At 40.8% G+C, this 19,383-nt stretch overlaps 1 protein-coding gene across 2 annotated transcripts; it reads right to left on the reverse strand.

The window, feature by feature from the left end:
* Nucleotides 1-178: 178 nt before the first annotated feature.
* On the reverse strand, nucleotides 179-19,053 carry fam107b (family with sequence similarity 107 member B). 2 transcript variants are annotated; one of them, XM_059335125.1, is made up of 4 exons: nucleotides 18,899-19,053; nucleotides 5,011-5,182; nucleotides 1,773-1,929; nucleotides 179-1,642 (listed from the first exon to the last, which is right to left on the reverse strand). In XM_059335125.1, exons 2-4 carry the CDS (start codon nucleotides 5,136-5,138, stop codon nucleotides 1,523-1,525), a joined length of 405 nt encoding a protein of 134 aa, XP_059191108.1. In that variant the 5' UTR covers nucleotides 5,139-5,182; nucleotides 18,899-19,053; the 3' UTR covers nucleotides 179-1,522. The 2 variants fall into 2 exon arrangements, with proteins under 2 accessions (XP_059191108.1, XP_059191107.1); XM_059335124.1 differs by lacking the exon at nucleotides 18,899-19,053 and adding an exon at nucleotides 6,528-6,700.
* Between the last annotated feature and the right edge of the window lie 330 nt (nucleotides 19,054-19,383).

A 19,383-nucleotide genomic window follows, 5' to 3' on the forward strand; every position in this document is an offset into this window, starting at 1 on the left:
TAACTCTCCCACACTTTTTTCTGCCTCTTCAGATTAATTATTAGAACTGTGTGCTTTAGTCAGTCGTACTGCTTCACTGTAACTTTTGCATCATGTTCTAATCTAGAAAAATAAGGACTATTACAGATAACAGATCCGCAGACTCCAGTAGCACACAAAAAATAAAGAAAAATAAATGGAACGTGTTAAAATTATGTTTATTTAAAAGAAGATTCTGGAGAACACAGGGTTATTCTGTTAGAAATGTGTTTCTTCCCATCACAATAATAGCTATCATCTCTTGGAGACCCATAGATCAAACTTTTAGACCCAAAATGTTATGTGGCATATAAATAACCAGTACATGTGCACTTTAACAGCCAAAGTTAGCATAGTTTCTCAAATTGTGTAACCATTTTGGAAAGTTATGTTAACGGGTACTTTGGCTGGATAAACTGCAGATAACAGCCATTTTAATTCAGATTCACTTATATAAATTATCTGTCTGCACATGGATGGCTCCTTTGTAAATAAAGACAAAATACTGCAGTGATCAGTTGTATCGTTTTGTGACAGGTGGCTGACGTGTATACTTTCCTTTGTTCATAAAAACACACAAAGACTGATCAGACAGGGCTCAAGGCTTATCGTTATTGACCACCCTAACAAAAACTTAAATTATTTATTTATTAAGTAACACTTTTATTCATACAAAACAACAGAATATATAAAGAAAAGGTCACTCTCATGCCTGGGAGTTCTACTATTGCTCAAAATTGCATTAGCTGAGGAAATGGCATGTTTGGAATTAAAAAAAAAATGAAAAAAAAAGCAAACGTTGAGTGTTTCACACAACCATACACTCCCTTTGTCCTGTTCTGGCTTCAAAAACTATGCTGTAAAACAAACTAAAATACAAGAACGACTAAAAAGTGTCCTCCCCTATACCTGGGCTAAAAGCTACAAACATAAATAACAAAAGCACATTTGTTTGGCTTTTACATTACACAGCTTCAAGAGTCCATCCAGTGTCCACTTTTCCTTATTTGATTCTGAAGATGAGAACAAAAAAACAACAACAACGATAACAACATTGATAACAGTAAAGAGAAACGACAGCTTGCTGTGGAGAGAGGAGTGAAAACGGAGGGGATGAAAACTCCTGTGTGTGTGTGTGTTTGGTTGTTTTCTCCATCAGAGCTCATTGGAAGCTTGCTCGCCCTCTTTGAAAGGCGTTGAACATGTAACATGTCTGTGTTAGGTCCCTCCTGCAGGGGGTGCTGTGTGCTGCTGCATGGGTGCGAGGAGCAGAGGTGAGCAGAGGTGAGTACTGGCGGTCCGTGGCAGGCAGACAGAGGGGGGTCTTTAGTCTGTAAAGTCTCTCTCCTCACTGCGGTAAAGGAACAGCTATGTTGGGAAAGCCAGGAAGTTCACCACCATGCACCAAAGACAACACTCTCTCTCTTTTGTACACACACTCCTGACGTCTCCGTGCCCACAAACACGCGCACAATCAGCCAGACATAGACACCCCTGCTGGTTTTTAGGTGGTCCTTTCCTCCCCATCGGTCTCCTGCTTGGTCCTGCGCAGGTTGCTCTTCATCTTCACAAACTCGGGGGTGTTTTCCTGTTCCTCATCAATTTTCTGTTGCTCCAGTTCCAACTGCAGGGACACAAATGTTGGCAAGGTTATACAGGTGATTATCTGCTGATAGCATCTAAGCACAGCCTTGTTTCAGCTACTAAGGTCCATCTAAGTGCTAAAGTGACAGTTTATGCTTTGAATCATTTACCTGCTCTAGTTTCTGTTGTCTTTTCATGAGCTCTACTTCCAGGTCGCTCCTCTTCTTGTGGGCTTCCTGCTCCTCCTTCTGAGCCTTGAGAACTTGCTCCCTCTTTCTCTTCTCCAGAACCTTCTGGAGCTCTGGTTTGTTCTGAGGTGCCAGACCCCTGTGTGCGGAATCAGTGAAACAGCATGTTAAAGCTTAATGGCCAACCTCTGATGACACTACAGAGCACCACTCTGAGGGAGATAAGCTTTCAAATTCATACATAACAGATGATGACCGTGACCTCATTCTAGTTTGACGTGCAGATCTGTATTAGATGTTCTGGATTAAACATGTCAGCCGTGTTTCAGGAAAGTTTTGATTTTGAGCCCAATCACAGATTGTTCCACATTTCTGTGCATGTGCTGGTAGCTGGCAATCAAACTGATATTGGAAAAGAGGCTTGAAACCAAGGGCCTTCTCTCATTTTCTTTCTCTTCTTAAGTACCAAAAACAACCCTAATATATCAACCCATATCTTAAACGAGCGGACATATCCCTCACATTAAAGCTCTATTTGGTAGATCCAGTATTGACTTCTCTTTTTTTTTTCAAACAGAAAATGAAGAGAAAATATGAAAGAAATTAAAGAGAATTTTTCTGCACAAGGCACATTGTTAGACAACTGCCTGGGTTTGTGCAGTAACATTCAAAAAGGGACATCTTGGTAAAGTGTGAGTGTGTCGGGTGAAGAAGAACAAAAATACTAAATGTTATGTAATACTCCAAACTCTTCCAAATTACGAAAGAGAACGGTGGGGGCTGAGGATGAGGTTTGGGAGAAGGGTTACTTAAGACAGAGGGGAAAAGAGATGAGTTGGAATCATCTAAGAAAGGCAGAAGCCAATAAACAACAAAGCCTAAAAAGGATTAGGGAGACACGATAAAGTGCCATACAACAGAAAAAAAAATACAGAGCAATATGGGACAGAGGTTATCCATTGGTAAAAAAGTAAATCCTCCCTGCCCTTGATTAATTGATTAATTCAATTACAAAAAACATATTATACTGATTACTTTACTCTTCTCGTGGTTGCTAATTTCTCCTTCGCCATTAAAAGTATGACTCAGCACAGGCTGCATCTACTCCTCAAAGAAAACACCTGACTGCAGCTCAGCAACAACAGGGTCTTAATTAAATGCATTATTAAATCCTGAAGATTGCATAACCGAGCCCACGGTGTTCCAAGAAGGAGTGGGAGTTGATTTACAACAAGGCATTACTTTATCTCAAGTCTCTGCTGCAGTTAAATACCGTGATTTTGTCACAGTGAGGGTCTTATGACAGCACTTTACTGTAACAGGGCAGAGGGTAAAAGACGAGGTCGGGTCGGGCTGCTTTTGAACACCACGTGCGGAAAGGGAGTAGGGTCAAGGTCTCTGTAAGCAATAAGACTGGCTATAAAGATGCTTACTGCTCTCTCCTTTCACTGTTGGCAGTGTTTACATAATCACTGACCCTCCTATCCATGACCCCCTTCCATGAGGGCACACCCTCTAGCAGACTAGGAAGAATGTGTGTTCACACATCAATACCTCCATCTGCTAAAACGCTTCACTAGTCTTGGTGGCTGAAGTTCTGAAATTCCTTTGTATGCATGTAAGTGTATGTGTGCACATGCATGTGCCTGTGTGTTTGTGCATGTGCATATGCATGTGCCTATGTGTGTGTGTGTGTGTGTGTGGGAAGAGTCACCACAGCGAAGGTAGCAACGGCAGAAAAAGGCCCACAGCTAGAGACTGTTTTGTAATCTTGATTACATAACACATTTTTTTTCCTCCTCTTCATGCAGCCAATCCATCCATCCATGCATCCATCCACCCACCCCACCCTCCCCACTCTCATCACCGTGACTAATCCACTATGCAGCCAAGCTTTCTATACTTTCAGTACACGATAGAAAGCCCAATCATAACAAGTATATCCCCCCAAAAGCCCACTAGAATTATCTCACAGACTTCTACTGATACTCCAGGACATTCTCCGTCTAGACGAATACAAACAATGTTCTGCAGCATTTGCATTTTTTTTTCCTCATATTTTTTATTACATTTCTTCTACATCCTGCCCCCTCCTGGCCCCCATTATTCATTAATGCCCCTGGCCCCATCGCTACAAAAGCACCTCACTCTTTGACCTGTTCAGGACAGAGCATTGCTACTGTGATGTAACAGCTGTCAACAGCATGTGTGTTTATGTAGCTATTTATAGCTCAGGCACAAAGCTGCCGCTACTGTTTGGTGAGAGAAAATACACACATTTAGTGTCAAAAGGATGATCACAGGCCCCGGCTTGCATGCATATTCACACTGAGGCACGGATGCTCTTAAACAGACTGCATTAAATCCTCTGATGTATGATCCAGTGTTAATATCAGCAGCCAGGTTAATCCTGTGCAGTATATCTGTGTGACCTTTACATAATCAATTTTTGACACACTAATGCACTTGGGGTTTTATATAATAGCTTGCTATGAAAGTTTTATACCCTGAGCTTTACATAATATTGCTGCTGGAGGTTGGGGGGGCCAGCGAAGTTAAGTCCAGTGACAGTTTTTATACTGTATATTCATATTTATTCTGCACTGGAATTCTATTCTACTCCTTCTTTAGACACTTTATATTTTATTGTATTTTTATTGTATTTTTATATTCTATTGCTTGAAGTATGCCTAGGTTGTTCTTTTTACTTAATTTTGTTGTCATTGTCTCTGTGTGTAATGCTGCTGCTACACTGTAATTTCCCAGCTTGGGATAAATAAAGTATATCTATCTATCTATCTATCTACACTGGAGAAGCGTCAGAACAGTGTGCATGGATACTATCAGACCAATAACATGAAAGTAGCAGGGTTACTGTATTAACTCAGCCTGCATTAGAAAACCAAATTAGCCTGACTCTGGACAGTGCATTGTTTTCCCCTGCCAAACCAGTTTTGGATGATGGCAAACTTGATACTGTTGTCATAAACAAATAAGGAGATGATGACGATCCAGAAACTATTGGACATCAACATCACTCAGTAAATTAATAAACCATTATCTCCATTCATAGGCTTAACATTTAACACTTCTCTGGTCTGCTAATTGTATAAATATGAATACCTTCCTTAGTAACCTAGGGATGTTCCCCGTGTGTTTATGAGAAATCACATAAAGAAAAGGCAAAAGGCATTGAAGGTGTATTTTTCTATCTCCTGACCTCTTCTGGTTCATGAGCAGCTCTCGGTGCAGGTCTTGGTGGTTACGGGAGTTCTTGACCGGGTTGATCAGCTTCTTGGGTTTGATGAGCTCATCACAGTCTCCATCCAGATAGTCGGGCTCCGCCATGACACTCCTCCCTGGTGACAGCGACAGACCAGGGTCACACGGATCTGAATCGACATAAGCAAATGAAACAGACTTTCATTTAACCAATTTGTCACTATTACATTGGTTCAGACGCAACAATATAAGGTTGTCATGATACCAGGATTTTAAACTTTGATTAAAAAAAACCCCTACAATTTAAAAAAAAAAACTACTTCATTAAAAGAAAAAAAGTCATACAAAGTACAAATATATGCTCCTACAAAGTAGGATTTCTTATCCAATGAAGTCATTTTTATCAACAACTTGCACACAGTGCTGAACACACACCAACACATTTGTATAATGTTAATAGTATTAACTAAATATATTATAGCCTTGGGTTGAAATGTAATCGTAGGTACTTTCCATAATATCCAATATATAATTAACTTATTAAGTAAACAGAAAAGTATCAAAGTTTTCATACTTCCGACTGTATGACTTATAACAATGCAGTGGTAACAGAAATGTTCAAATCTGGTCTGCAAAGACAGCACAGACTTGAACATTTTCCCAGGGATCTATTATTTCTCCTTTCAAACTGTGATATGAGCGTCTGCCCAATCCTCTGGCACAAGCTAAGAGGTTTTGAATCATCTCTATAGTGATAGAATGTGTCCGTGCTGGAATTACATAATTGTTCACGATGAGTGAAGAGGAACATTTTATTCCTGTCTGAAGCCATATGCTATATAATGAAGACAGGAGTCAGATCAGTACTGACAATAGCTTTCAGGCACAGTTATGTAAAGATTTCAGAAGTTGCTCATAGATTATTAACCCAAGGGTTCGGTCCTCTATTTTCCATGACATCAAAAAAATCAATGTGATTCCTATACATGACCCCTAAATGTGGGTACACTGTCTTGAAACATAAAAAACCTTTTCCATTTGTATACTTCACAAGTATTGTACACACAGTATTTTTTCTGTTTTTAGAAATTAAACCAGCTCATGCTCATGGAAATCTATCTCCTGACCAAAGGGCTATCAGTCCATTAAAAAGCAAATAAATAACAGGGATGCAGATGCAAGTTTGATCATTGTTAATCAGAGAGTAGATCCAATAACACCACAGTAAGTTACTTCTATGGCAGCTAAGTGCCACTCTTCCCCAGTCTGCTTCGGTAGGTCAAACAATTGTACTTGCATTTGACTGATGGCTCACATGCTCCATGTACAAATACTGAACAATCGGGAATGAACGCATCATGAGATAAAAGTTCGGAACTAATCAGATGAATTAAGAACAGAATAATATTTGACTAAAAAGACATTTTAGCACATGAAAGAACAAAACACCATGTACATCACTTTTATCTCCCGTTAAAAAACACACACGCAAAATTAAATCTTGGCTTAACTCACCCTGCAGATGAGGAAAGACGGGGTATCTGAACATTGTTGCCATCTCTGCTACTTTAATGTATTTCCCAGTAAAAGCTATTGAAACTCGCTGTCCTGTTTATCAGTATGTTGCAGAGCCTCACACGGGAGAGATGCTTTGTCCTACCACAGCTGTCTGCAACTGAGCTGGTTGGATTTCAAAGTCTGTTTTATAGCCACGCTCACACACACACTATCTCTCTCGCTCTCTCTCTCTGCTCCCTCCCTCACCTACTCCCTCCCACTCACTTTCAATGTACATCTTTAAGCGAAGAAGTGTTTATAACCAATTCTTAAACATTTGTCACTGATGATTAATACATATTCTCACTTGTCACTGTATGGAGCTTTGTGGTATTTCTATCCTGTTGGTAAAATTGTCCCATATAGACTTGGCATCAAGAAGTCTTATAAAATGGCAGTAAATATGTTTAATATTAGACAAAATGTGTTGATATTAGATGACAAAGTCACTCGCATTTCTTCTCACACAGTCTGAGGAATGACTCAGATTTATAAACAATCACGTTCAGTTCTCAAAAGCCTGTGCGTGACTCTCTCTCTTGCTCTGCAACTAAGAGACAGAAACATGGTGTGATGTTTTTAGAGCCTGAGCGGGCCAATCACATTCATCAGTGGTACCAAAGATGCATTTTCCTGCACGTGGTAGACACAGAGGTGGGGGAGTGTGTCCTCAGAATCAAAACATACAAACAGGAGGTTGGTGCAATGACTTAAAGACACCACTTGAGGTCGGTATTCTTCTTGCAATCCACAAACTAAACCATGTCAGTTACATAACAAAGAAGCCTAAGATAAACATGGTTTGTGGCTGCACACCGCAGAACAAAGAAGGAGGAATACCACATAATAAATATGCTTGATGGACATAGTGGAGTATGTTGACAAATGCAAATACTGCTTTTTCCAGTTGGTTGTGATCTCCAGTTGTAGATATGGGTAATCCCTTCTAATCCCAGATTAAAACTTGCATTTACTAAACTAATGTGGTCAAGAAAAAACGTAATATGTCAACAGTAAATTCATAAAATCATCATCTTAATGAACACAAGTTTGTAAAGAAAAAATCATGAATTTATGTATTAAAATAAGGAGATTTTACCAGATTTTATTGTATTCTCATCAATTAACTCCATCACTGGCTATAATGTTTTCATGTACATGCATTTTGTGACACAGACAGAACATGGTGACACTGTTTGTGCATGTGAGATGGCAGAGGTGGGCAGAACAGCTTGTGGCTGTAATCAGGGGCTGCATGTGAGCACACACGTGCTGTGTACATCAAAGGAGGTTTGTGTTAATGCCTGTAGTAGGGGGTAGAGGAACTTACAGACTGGCAGTGTTGTCAAAGTGTCCGTTAGCTTAACACATCTGCTCCTACTTCCTCTGTGCCCCAAGGGAGAGGGGAAGTGACATAGGGAGTTCAAAAGGAGCCTGTAACCCCAAATTGGAGCCCTGGAGCCTCTTAAATTCTGCTTTATCACTGGTAGTTCTGAATACTATGTTTAATGTCCCTTCTGTTCTTACTCAAAAGCTATAAAGACAACAGGTTTCACTATCAGTTAAAAGTCCAACACCTAGAGAGATAACTGAGTCAACAGGTTTGAGTATTGGTGAGATAAAGACCCACATTTCATGCATAGTTGTGCTCAAGATCTGTCCTTCTATGGGTGTTGCTATGCGTTTGTGGTTTTAGAACAGTATTTTGCTACAGCAACACATACAGTAGACTGCATATCCTGTGACATACTGTAGACTGTAGGCCTATGTCACCCACTGATTTGTGGCATTTTGGCCTTCACCATCTCGGTTTTTGGCTGTTGCCATCTTGTTGTTTTTTTGGAGACTCAAAATCAGACCATAATTTACAAAATGAATATCATGCTGCATTGAAGAAGCCTTCAAACTAGTGACGTAATACATCAAGTGAGAACTATGGTTATTTTTCTCATACACTTTTTTGCAGACAATTGAGTTGCCCCCTGCTGGCCATTAGAAAGAATGCGGGCTTAAGGCACATCCACATTGGCTTCACTTTTCAGACCGGGAAGCTACGCTATAAAAGAGGACTTCCTTGGTGCAGTCTATGCTTGGCATCTGTAAAATCGTAAAACAAACGTGTACTATAGAAGCAACCCCTCCAAGCAAGCCAGTGTTAGGATTAACGGTACTCTGTACTCGGGACAACACTTCCTGCCATTCCAGGAATCCCATTAAAACAGTTTGTTTATTGGTTTTGGAAACACACCCTTACAGCTCAGACAACAGCCAAACACACACACTCTTAGATAATAGGCCAAAAGACCTGAATTACTAAGATGTCCATAAGACAGGGTTCAGCATTTTGATGATTCAAAATGCCCAAGCATTAAGGGATAAAATGAGAAGAAGTTGGTGAAATAATGGAAAAAAAAGAGAAAATCTGGGTCAGAGGAGATTCTAGGATAGGAGAAGAGGGAGTTGGCGAATCAAAGACAGCTTTCCTCTGTTTACTTCAGTTTCTTCCTGTCATCCTCATGATCGTATGACTGTGATCTCATAGTGAAATGTCACATTTTTGAAAATCAGCCAGCTACAGGAAATATCTGATCAATCACGGAAGAAAAATGCTAAAAGGAGCAAAGAAAACTAGCACATAGAGGCTGAAACCATACACATATAATTTAACAGACTTTTGTATAAATCTGAAAAGAAAAAGTGTGTTTGGTATCTTTTTCTTAGAGAGGCAGTAATTGGATAAATGGGTTTGATAAAGGTGTTTGCAGTAGCATTGGACTGTGAAAGTGTACCCCGCAGTGGCAGGTTGCATTAGAGCTGATAGAATGATAAGTGAAGGATAAGAGTGCCTGCACTGTGCCAATTGATTGCATCACCGCAGCCTGCTCTGCTATATGAGCACGCACAAAGACTTGCATTCATAATACACTCATTTCTCAATTTCCCCCCTCAACTGTCATCTTCTCCAAGTCGCCATGGAGACCTGCCATCACCCACGTTGCATTCGGTGACACAGCATTCAAGAGCAGGAAGGAGCTGCTGCCAACTAATACTTAAACCTTCTAAAGGGCATTGCTGAAGAAACTTCGACAAACAAAAAAACTGACTCAAAGTAACAAAAATAGATAAATGACGATGTGTAATGTGAAAGGTGTTGTTCCTAGTGATGAAAACTAGAATGGCACTCAGAGATTGCAAACCTCCGCCGAGATCAATGGTGCATTTACATGCTCCTCGGATTGTCCCATTTTCAAGACTGGAAGTTATTGTTCCGACTTTAGTGTGTTGATGAGCTTTAAGTTGTCATGTGAAAACAACGTGGATGCTACAATGTGTTGTATTTTTATTGCTCTTTTATTGCTGAGTGTTTAAACAGTAGGTTGATAGCTGTTTCCAGTATCTGCATGACAACAAAAAGGAAACGAAACAGGTGAGCTTAACTTCGCCAAGTTTCTGAGTTGTTATGACTATTTTCAGTGGAAAAATCCTAGATAAACTTTATGCTTCCAACCCTCCAAAAAGCAAAAGACAGACACAGTCACCACCATGCTGCTAAAGATAGTGGAGCATTTAGTAGCTACAATTAGCAGCTAGATATGTAGTATTTCTCAGAAGTTTTGGAGACCCAAAAACAGAGCCAAAAGATAGTGGATACTGGACGTCCTTTACATTTGCACAAATAAATAATTTCCTAAAAAAATCTATGCATGAAAAGCATTCTTCCTTGTCTAACCCAACAGTAAAGAGCACAGATGGGCAGAAAGACTAATGATGGGGGATTGGGTCGGAGAACCTAAATTGGCTATTACCAGCGCTTCTTTGTCGTTTAACTGCTGGAAAAGCAGATAAGTAATACTGTGAACATTGCAGGGAAGTGGAACAGTTACAAGACGTAGATTGTTACTGACATGGAAGAGAAGTAGAAGGTCTATAACAAAAATAAAGAAATAACATCTCAAAAGTCACCAGTGGTCTTCTTTCTGCTTGAAAGACAGAGAAAAAGAAGGCAAGGAGAGCAGCTGGTGGCCTGCTTCACCATCTGACCCCTCCTGTCCTCCTCCAGGATACAGGCACAAACCATCCACAGCTCTGCACAGACTGGGGTTGGGCCATAAACTGTCATTGGTTGTGAACACATGGCTGACCACACCCACTCCATCATCAGCCAGCCAGGATTTGTTTTCCACAGTATCCTGCACAAAGGTACACAGGGGTCATGCTTATGCAAAAGGATTGATCAGCATTTAAGCATCCGGTTTGATAAACGCTGATCATAGACACTAACATCTAACATGAAAAAGGGAACAGAGACAAAGTCTAGTCATTTTTTAAGATGCTTAAAGTGCAATGCCCTGAGAATAAACACAAAACTAGACTTATGTAACCCCCAGTTACGGCCCATTTTCTTAATATTAGCTTCAGTTTTGGAGAGCTGAAATGTCAAAAATAATCTGCATATATTCTAAATCATGCTATGTGAAGGAAAAACAAGATCAGCCGACTTTGAATCAGATCAAAAATAATATGCAACATTTTCTAGAAACGTAATTTACCATCCGCTATCTTGTTTCTATGTCTCCCTCTTGTCCCATATAGTTCCTCTTGTTCACTCTTGTTTTGGCCAGATCCTGTCTATTCCACTCACAGATGGGAGGTCCACCCCTCAGGGGAAATTGCGTCATCAATACCCCTAAAGCAACCCCCCACACCCCGTTCTTTCTCTCTCTCTCTCTCACAAACACACACATCCTTTTCCCCCCTCACTGCATGTTACAAGCTGGACAGATCTGAGTGTGCATCTCCTAGCCTGTCTGTTAATGAAGCAGCCATTCAGCCACAAATAGGGGAGGCCCTAATTAAAACACACAGATAGATGAGCTTTTAACTGACAGCTGTGGGGGGATGGGGAGGGAGAGCAGGGGTGTGTAGAGAGGGAAAGTGACAGAGAAAGTGAAAGAGAAGCGGAGAGTTGGGGGCCCTATAGTTGTGACAATGAGCTCATTTCCCGGACAGGCCCCTTATACGTACGTGCTCATTTACAAGCCTCCCCTGTGACGACACATAAATCATGGTGGGCAGCGCGGTGACGTACATGTGCACACATTTCCAGAGCACCTTATCAAACAGTACAAAAATACATTTCACAGGCACCTACAAACGCATTCTAAGTCAGTATCAACTAAAAGAAAAGCCCACATACCCACAGCATTTGTTTTCAGTCTAGTGCTGTATGTGTAAGCAAAATGATGTGTGGGTTTCCCTCAGGAAAAACTGAACTGGCAGTGCATGCCAAAGACAAAAGCAGCCAGTAAGATAAGACAGGACATGAACACCAAGAACATGTTTCTGCCCGTGCAGAACGCAAGCGCAAAGTTCAAGTCTTGCTATTACTGTTAATAGTTTGAGGAAATAGATTTTTTTTAGTTTCTACAAGACTATAGAAGGTGACAGGGTGAAATGAAAAGTGATGTGATCTTTATTCTGATATATTTAGACTACAAATACAGATAACATTTACAGAAATTGGTCAAAGAGGGAGAAAGACTGATGCAAGAGGGAAACGGTTCCTCAAAAGTATGCTTGGGAGTTTTGGGGGTTGAGATCTGTTTTGTATTTCCTGCCTTGGAGTGGAGGTCTCGAGCAGAAGAGAAGAGGAGCTGGGGAATTCTGGGGCCTCATCGTGTACTGACCTCCAAGAAGCACCCACCCTGCTCCCACAATACGATGATGTCACTAGGGAGACGCGGGGTATGGGAATTTACAATCAGGGTTTTAGGGTTCATAAAGCACAGATGCGCACCCATGCACAAACACCCACACAATGAAAGGATAATAAAACATGCAGCGCATCATGTGAGGGAGGCGTGAGCTGCTAGGCTTTAGATAGGCAGTACTGTATGTGTGCGTGTGGATTCTTAAAGCCCTGGTGTCATTAAGGGAGTGTTGGGCAGCTGTATAGACTGTCATGATGAAAAGTAAACACCCAAAGACATTACTACGCCCAGCAGCCAAGAGTAATATTCATACAAAAACTTGAATTACTGCAACACTCCTCCTAACTTCTTTAGCTCTCATCTCTCTGGTCACCCAGTGTTTACTGTGAAAACCTTTTTTTTTTCTTCACTTGCAGTTTGAGTAATTTCATTAACTTTTTTTCTAGTAGACCTAGACTGGTAAAACCTCCGGCCAGATATTAGCTCATTGCAGATGGCGTTGGCGTTTATACAGCATAAATAACTTTGCTTTTTTTTTTGCGATTATCTAGAAACGCTGTCACCATTTTATAGTTTTATTTTAATATAAGAAGTTCAAGCAATTTAAGCCATCAAAAAAAAAAAGACTGTCAGGTGATATGTTGTTATTGTACAGTTATATTTTCTATTACAATCAGCTTGTCTAACTTGTCATGATGTTAAGGCAGTAAAATGGAAGTTTTAACTCTCCCATCACGCAAAGGCCAAAGTCATTGTTATTTTGGATAAAAGGCTAACAAAGAGGAACTTTTACACATCTACTTCTCATGTCCATGATTTGCACAAGCAAGTTCTTGTTTCCATTTCTCTAAAAATGTGAACCCCAAGCACATTCATTTTTACTTTGGCAGCAATATGTACTATGTTAATGTGATTCTGGGGTCTGATCGGAATCTCAGTGTTGTGATTTTGGCTTGACCGTCTCGTGGCTGTAGTTCTTCAAATCTGTGTCTGTGTTACTTTCAATCCCTCATGTCTTGCATCTGCGGAACAACCACATCGGCTGCATTTGGTCTTGTCTGAATTTAATGCGAGATTGACTGCTTCCATGTCTGGCTGAGTGGATTGCAATACGAGCAAGTATCAAGATCTGCCTGTTTAAATGCCTCAATGTGTGTGGATAAAGAGTAACTGTCTTCTGCTTTTGTTAAAACCATGTTACTCAAATAAGTACAAATTGAAGATGTTAATCTGTGATCTCTCCCTCTGAAACATGCCTGTGCTGACATTTTGTGTCCAACACTGACTGAAGTTATTTATTGCAGTGGCTCATGCACGGTCCTGCAGCCACACGTTGTGAGCCCTGGGCTGAGGTAGATTACAGGATGAATAGGATGGACTGAAAGGGCACAGACACCACTTTTGAGTCACGCTGTGGGAATGTGATGAACTTGCAAAGTGATTATTGCTCCTGGCCCACAACAGCATATACATGTAGGTGCATGCACACACATAGCCAGAGACCGATATTCATACACAGACATCTCTGAGTGACAGAAACATATGGATGCACGCCATGTGCACTTTTCTTTAAAAAAGGTTCAAATCAAAGTGCTTACTCAAACCAATTTCTGAACACATGTCCAGGGTGATTGTTGAGGGGATACTGTTTGGGGTCACACCTGTCAGTCAAATACAAAAGGCTGCTCTATACTCTCTCACAGCTGACACTGACACATGGTCCTGTATGTATATGTATAGGCAGAACAGGTGGGCTGAGACATATGCACAGACAGTTTTGCTACATAGACACACCCTAAGAAGACAAATTACAGACGGAGCACATGCGTGTTTCATGTGGCTCCTCCTCACTGAGATGTAAACATGTGCCCCATAATACACTTCCCTCACAGCCTTATAAATGCAGATCCAATATCTGTCTCCTTAGCGGTGTAAAAGTCATATAGTTAAAAAACCACAGCCTGTTCCCGTCTGGCTCAGCAGTGTGAAGTGCCGTTCAGTCATAAAGGAGGAGTCTTTGTTATTGCTCTGCTGTCTGTTCCAGTTCCAGATTCAAAGCTTTGTGCTTTACTGCTGCTTTTTCCTTATGGAGCAGAGTCACACCCCTCCTCGCCATCTATTGGCTGAGCCCAGCTGGGAGCTCAAATCTCATTGGCTGGGGGGCACACCGGGGAGGATTTGGGAGGATCTCCTTTGTTTACATGCTAGTAGAGAAAACCCCAATAACAACTGTTACCTTGGGCAACCAGACAATCTTCAGTTAGCCAGACAGACACACACACACAGGGGTGCAAGCTGATCGTGCATGCACACACATGTTTAAGGAGGTAACCAGGTGTTCAAAGGCAGGCCAAATGAAGATTCTTTGTTCTCTCTGATTTTTTGCTTTATGCTTGGCATGACTCAAAATACACAGTGTGTACTGTGCATGCATATTCTTAGTTGGGATAGTAGGCAATCATGTGGTTTCATTGTCTCGTGAAACTTTCCAAAGCCTGTATGCATTCAGAAAGCTCTGTTGGCTTCAGGCTATATCAGAAAGAAGTGGCTTTGTTCTTCCGTGGGCGTATGTTCCTGTTTGTGTTTTTAATAAGACAGGATCATATATCTTGATACTGACTTACAAAGAGCTTAATCCAATTCATGCTGCTCAGACCTCCAAATCTCTCTATACTTCAACCTAACAAGCTGCAACAAGGAAGGCATTTAGAGTCTGTGTGCATGCATTTGTGTGTGTCATCCATTCTCCAAGACTACGCAAAGTGGTCAGCACAGTAATGATGCTTTATTGTGATGGAAGCTCCAGCACAACAGAAGGAAAATCAATGGGATTCTTTGAGAAGCTGAGTCTCTGTAGGTGTGTATGTGCGTCTCTGATTTAGCCTTTGATACGCCTATACGTCTTATCTTAAATCAACATTAATTCCTGAGCCTGCTCAAGTCAAGTCTGTAACTGTCTGACTTGCATAGGAAAGTGACACCCACCATTACCAACCACACACAAAATTTAGGCACACACACATACACACAAACCCAACCACCCATCCCACACCAGCTCTCTCAGGAAACTCAATACCTGAATCGTGACATCATAATCTAAAACCATGGCAACAAAACCACAGCACAGTGTAAACAGATCCTTTGTCCTGTTGTAGGATTCTGTGATTGCATCACTTGTGTTTTCATTGCATCATTATAATTCATTCAGCCTGCATGGAGGGGGGCTGTAAAGCATCTAGGGTCTGTCAAAACTGTCAAAACAGATTATGAAACTAGCACCAAGAATCTGAGATTTGCTGCCTATTATATATATATATATATATATATATATATATATATATATATTATATATATATATTATATATATGCCCCCTAATGATTTCTGTGCTCATATAGGACTGTAGTACTAACTGAAAAGTCTTGATAGCATGGGGTATTAAGTCAAGTGCCGAAAGTTAGCATCTAATGCTTCTTCAGGTCTTCAGGCTTTCCTTTCAGGAAATGTTTAGTCGAGGTGGCACACCACCCAGATCCTATTTCACACATGATATTGTTAAGCAGAGATGGTTTCACCCTTATTCTACACATCTTAACTTCTGCTTTAGTTAGTAGATATCAGCCTTAAAGCACTCAGCTGTATGACACTTGCTGTGTAAAATGGCACCTAAAACTTGCTAGTTTCAGACCAACACAGTTGTTGAAAGTAGCAAATGTACTTGTGCCTATTTGTGCGACCATGGCAGTGTTGGTCTTAAAACAGGTGGTCAGATGAGTTGTTGAGGTGCATTTTGAGGCAAAAGAAAGCGACTGCAGCATTGACCAAGATATCTCCCTGCAACTTTTTTAGATGGTAAAATGCGCTGACATAGATAAGTCCACAAAGCATTTTCATAGTTTTTTTTACACACACAGGGAAGTGCAACAGTGTTCCTCCTCAATTAATTAAGTTATCAGTGCATTTGCTCATATGCAGTCAAATGGAGTTGTTGATGGGACAGATGATTAAGAGATGGAGGAGGCAAAAAACGACATGCTCCTCCAATCTGCCAAATCCGCTGACCTTATTGTGGTGTGAAAAAGGGAGATGACACTGCTTAGTTTAAGTCATATTATGACCAAAACACATCTAAGAAATGCGCAAATAAATGAGAAAAAGTGGAATTGGACACACCCTAAAGTGCACCATCCACTTTCGACCAAGCGCCATAGCTTCTTTAATTAGGGCCCTATTTTTCTTAAGGTTAATATTTTATTTTATAAAAGTATATTAGTTAATATATTAGTAATGATGGGGTCCACCTACCCTTTTAAACACTGAAACCTTGGGTGTTGTCTACATATTCTTCGATTAGATATTAACTGATTTGAGTCATAACTTTTCCAATTGTACACAGTTTGAATTCAGTACAGTGCTGGCTTGGCTTGTAAAGCCGTTTGTATTAAGACAACATTGTATGCTGTTGTATTTGTCTTGTTCTTAAATTAAGAAGAAAACATTATATTCAACATCATAACGTCTTGGAAAAGTATTGCATTGACACATTTTTAAGACTAAAAGCAATATCCAGCCCAAGAGTCACATATTAAATCATGGAAAAGGGAACAAAACACTGCACAAAGTATCCCTGCAGGCTGAAACTGGACAGAGTGGAGACATGTTTGCTAAAACCACGAGAACTCCACTGTTACAACAGAGACCCTCTGAAACCTCACTCCATGTTTACATGGCTCATTACAGGGGAGAGGACATAAAAACATTTGCTACAAGGTAGTCTTTCACCAATAGCAAACAAAATGTCTTGTAACTGAGCCTGGTCATGAAACACACAAGCTCACACAGACACACAGTAACACTGTGTCTCGTGCAGTGTGGATCTAAAGGATCAGCACGTTCTGCTGAGTAATGAAGATTTTGTGCCCACAGACAGACCAGCAGTACTGTGGGAGATAAAACTGTCAACACACATGTGGTTGCCAGTTACCCCTCCTGGACACACACCCATTCCTGACCCAAATACCTTGCTTTTCTTGAGGTCAGGTTGAGTCCTTGACACGGTCTCAGATTCTATAATGATACATCTGAGAAAGGCACAAGAACCACTAATGGACACATGCTATTATAGAATGGAAACTTAGACACTTCATTCACATATTTAAATTCCTTAGAGCGCAATAACAATGGACCAGAGAGCATTCCAGTTGTAACACCAACCACACACACACACACACACACACACACACACACAGTGACAGCATCAGCCCTTACGGGAAACACAAGACAGCAAGCATAAGAGAAACAGGAGAGAGAGGAGGGAAGAAGGGGGTTCAAAGATCAGAAAACAGATGTAAATCGTTTAGCAAACTCTCCTCTAAATGACTAACACATGTGCAAGAAACTTTCCCCTCCCTGAACACACACACGCTCACCAACACTCTTGAAAGCTCTGCACCTAGACGGTTTAGGGTACTCATTCATACCACCTGCTTTTGTCACTTCATCTAGAGCACATCTGATGAATCCGAGTTAAACTACTTCACAGGTTAAAGCTGCACAGTGGTATTTTCAAGGCAGCTATTCCGCCTCCACCCAGCAAACATACACATGGGCTAGAGTTGGGATCAGCACGGTTTGTTTAACGTCCTGTTAAAGTTTGAGAGCAGCTCTAAAGCTTTATAACCAAGCATAAGACACTGTGACAAATAAGCCCCATCAGTTAGAGACTTCTTGCCGTATCGAAAAAAATATAACACATGCACCTCTTCACATGACAGTTGTTGTTTGTGGCTGATGACAGCAGGCCAGTGTGTCAGCTCTGAGTGAGGCCATGTGCTTTGACACAGAAGGCTGTAGTCATTGCTGTGCTATTACACACACAGTCTTACTCACAAGATTAACTCAGATACAGCTCATCCAAATTAAATATGGTATCTTTGGATGCTGTTTGTCTTACAAATAAGCCTTATTTCAACAGTTGATATTACATTACTACCTATAGTGACAAAACATAGCAAAAAAACATTGTGTTGTTCAGACTATAAAGCCCCTGTGACAAACATGTGATTTTGGAATAGATTAATAATTTTATTTTGTCTTAAAACCGAGAGTAATTCTGTATCCTTTACGAACTGTATCCAGACATTGCCAACTGTACTATCACACCTGAACATACGCAACCATAACATCTCCTCACAGGACCTCAGACACACTGGAAATAATTAACACTGATTTTCTTCTTCTACTATTTTTCTCCCAGGGTACAAAGTATCAACTGCCATGAATACTATCAGTGTGCTACAAAGTAAACGTAACTGTAGTCTGTACATGCTGTACAACAACCTCAACGTGTTTGTTCTTCACTGTCCCGTCGGCTACAGTCATGCGCCGCAACAAAAGGAGACAATGAAACAAGAGTTTGTGTTTTGCAATCTCATCCTCTCTCTCCTCGGTCTTGTCGTTTCCTCGTTACTTTCTAGTTTTTTTAAAAACCTAAAACCTGCTGCTTCAGCCGACGGGAGCAGACACGGCAGTTAAAACGTGCATCTTTTGTTAGTGCGCTCGTGAAACAACCACGAAAAAAAGAGAAAAAAAAAACAGCAGACACACACATACACTCCTACCTCAAAGTCAACCCCGACGCGACTTCTCCAACTCGAATTGTTTAATATTTAAAAAGGCAAAGTGGTTCAGGCCACATCAGTGCGTCTCCGGATCACTTCTTGAGGCTTGAGGTGTGTCTGCGAGACTCTGCTTTTGTAAACTGCTCAATAGCTGTAGCACACACACATTCACTCAGTCAGAGCCCATTGAAAATGTAAATTTAAGCTGGGTGGGAGGGGTGGAGTGACGTCACACAAGGGCTCCTCCTCCTCTGTCTTCATCTGCTCTCTGAAGAGTGGGGACTCCTCGAGCGCAGGGCGGGGCGTGGATGGAGCAGCACTCAAACACTACTTGATTTTTTTTTTTTTATCAAGTAGCCTATCCATTTCAGCCTAACTGAAAAGTGTTAAAGCCTGTGCTAAGTTAATTGTTTTTTTTCTGTGAAAACATTTGCGTTATGTCTGTTGTTTCTTAAAAATACATATCAAATCAAAATCAATCAAAA

The sequence above is a fragment of the Centropristis striata genome, chromosome 6 (genome assembly GCF_030273125.1).
Source record: "Centropristis striata isolate RG_2023a ecotype Rhode Island chromosome 6, C.striata_1.0, whole genome shotgun sequence".
NCBI lineage: Eukaryota > Metazoa > Chordata > Actinopteri > Perciformes > Serranidae > Centropristis > Centropristis striata.

Coding starts and splice junctions, on each gene's coding strand:
- fam107b (XM_059335124.1), bottom strand. CDS start 6,570: ATGGCAACAATGTTCAGATACCCCGTCTTTCCTCATCTGCAGG. Junction 5,183..6,527: donor CGTCTTTCCTCATCTGCAGG/GTGAGTTAAGCC, acceptor ATGTCGATTCAG/ATCCGTGTGACCCTGGTCTG. Junction 1,930..5,010: donor CTGCTCATGAACCAGAAGAG/GTCAGGAGATAG, acceptor TTCCGCACACAG/GGGTCTGGCACCTCAGAACA.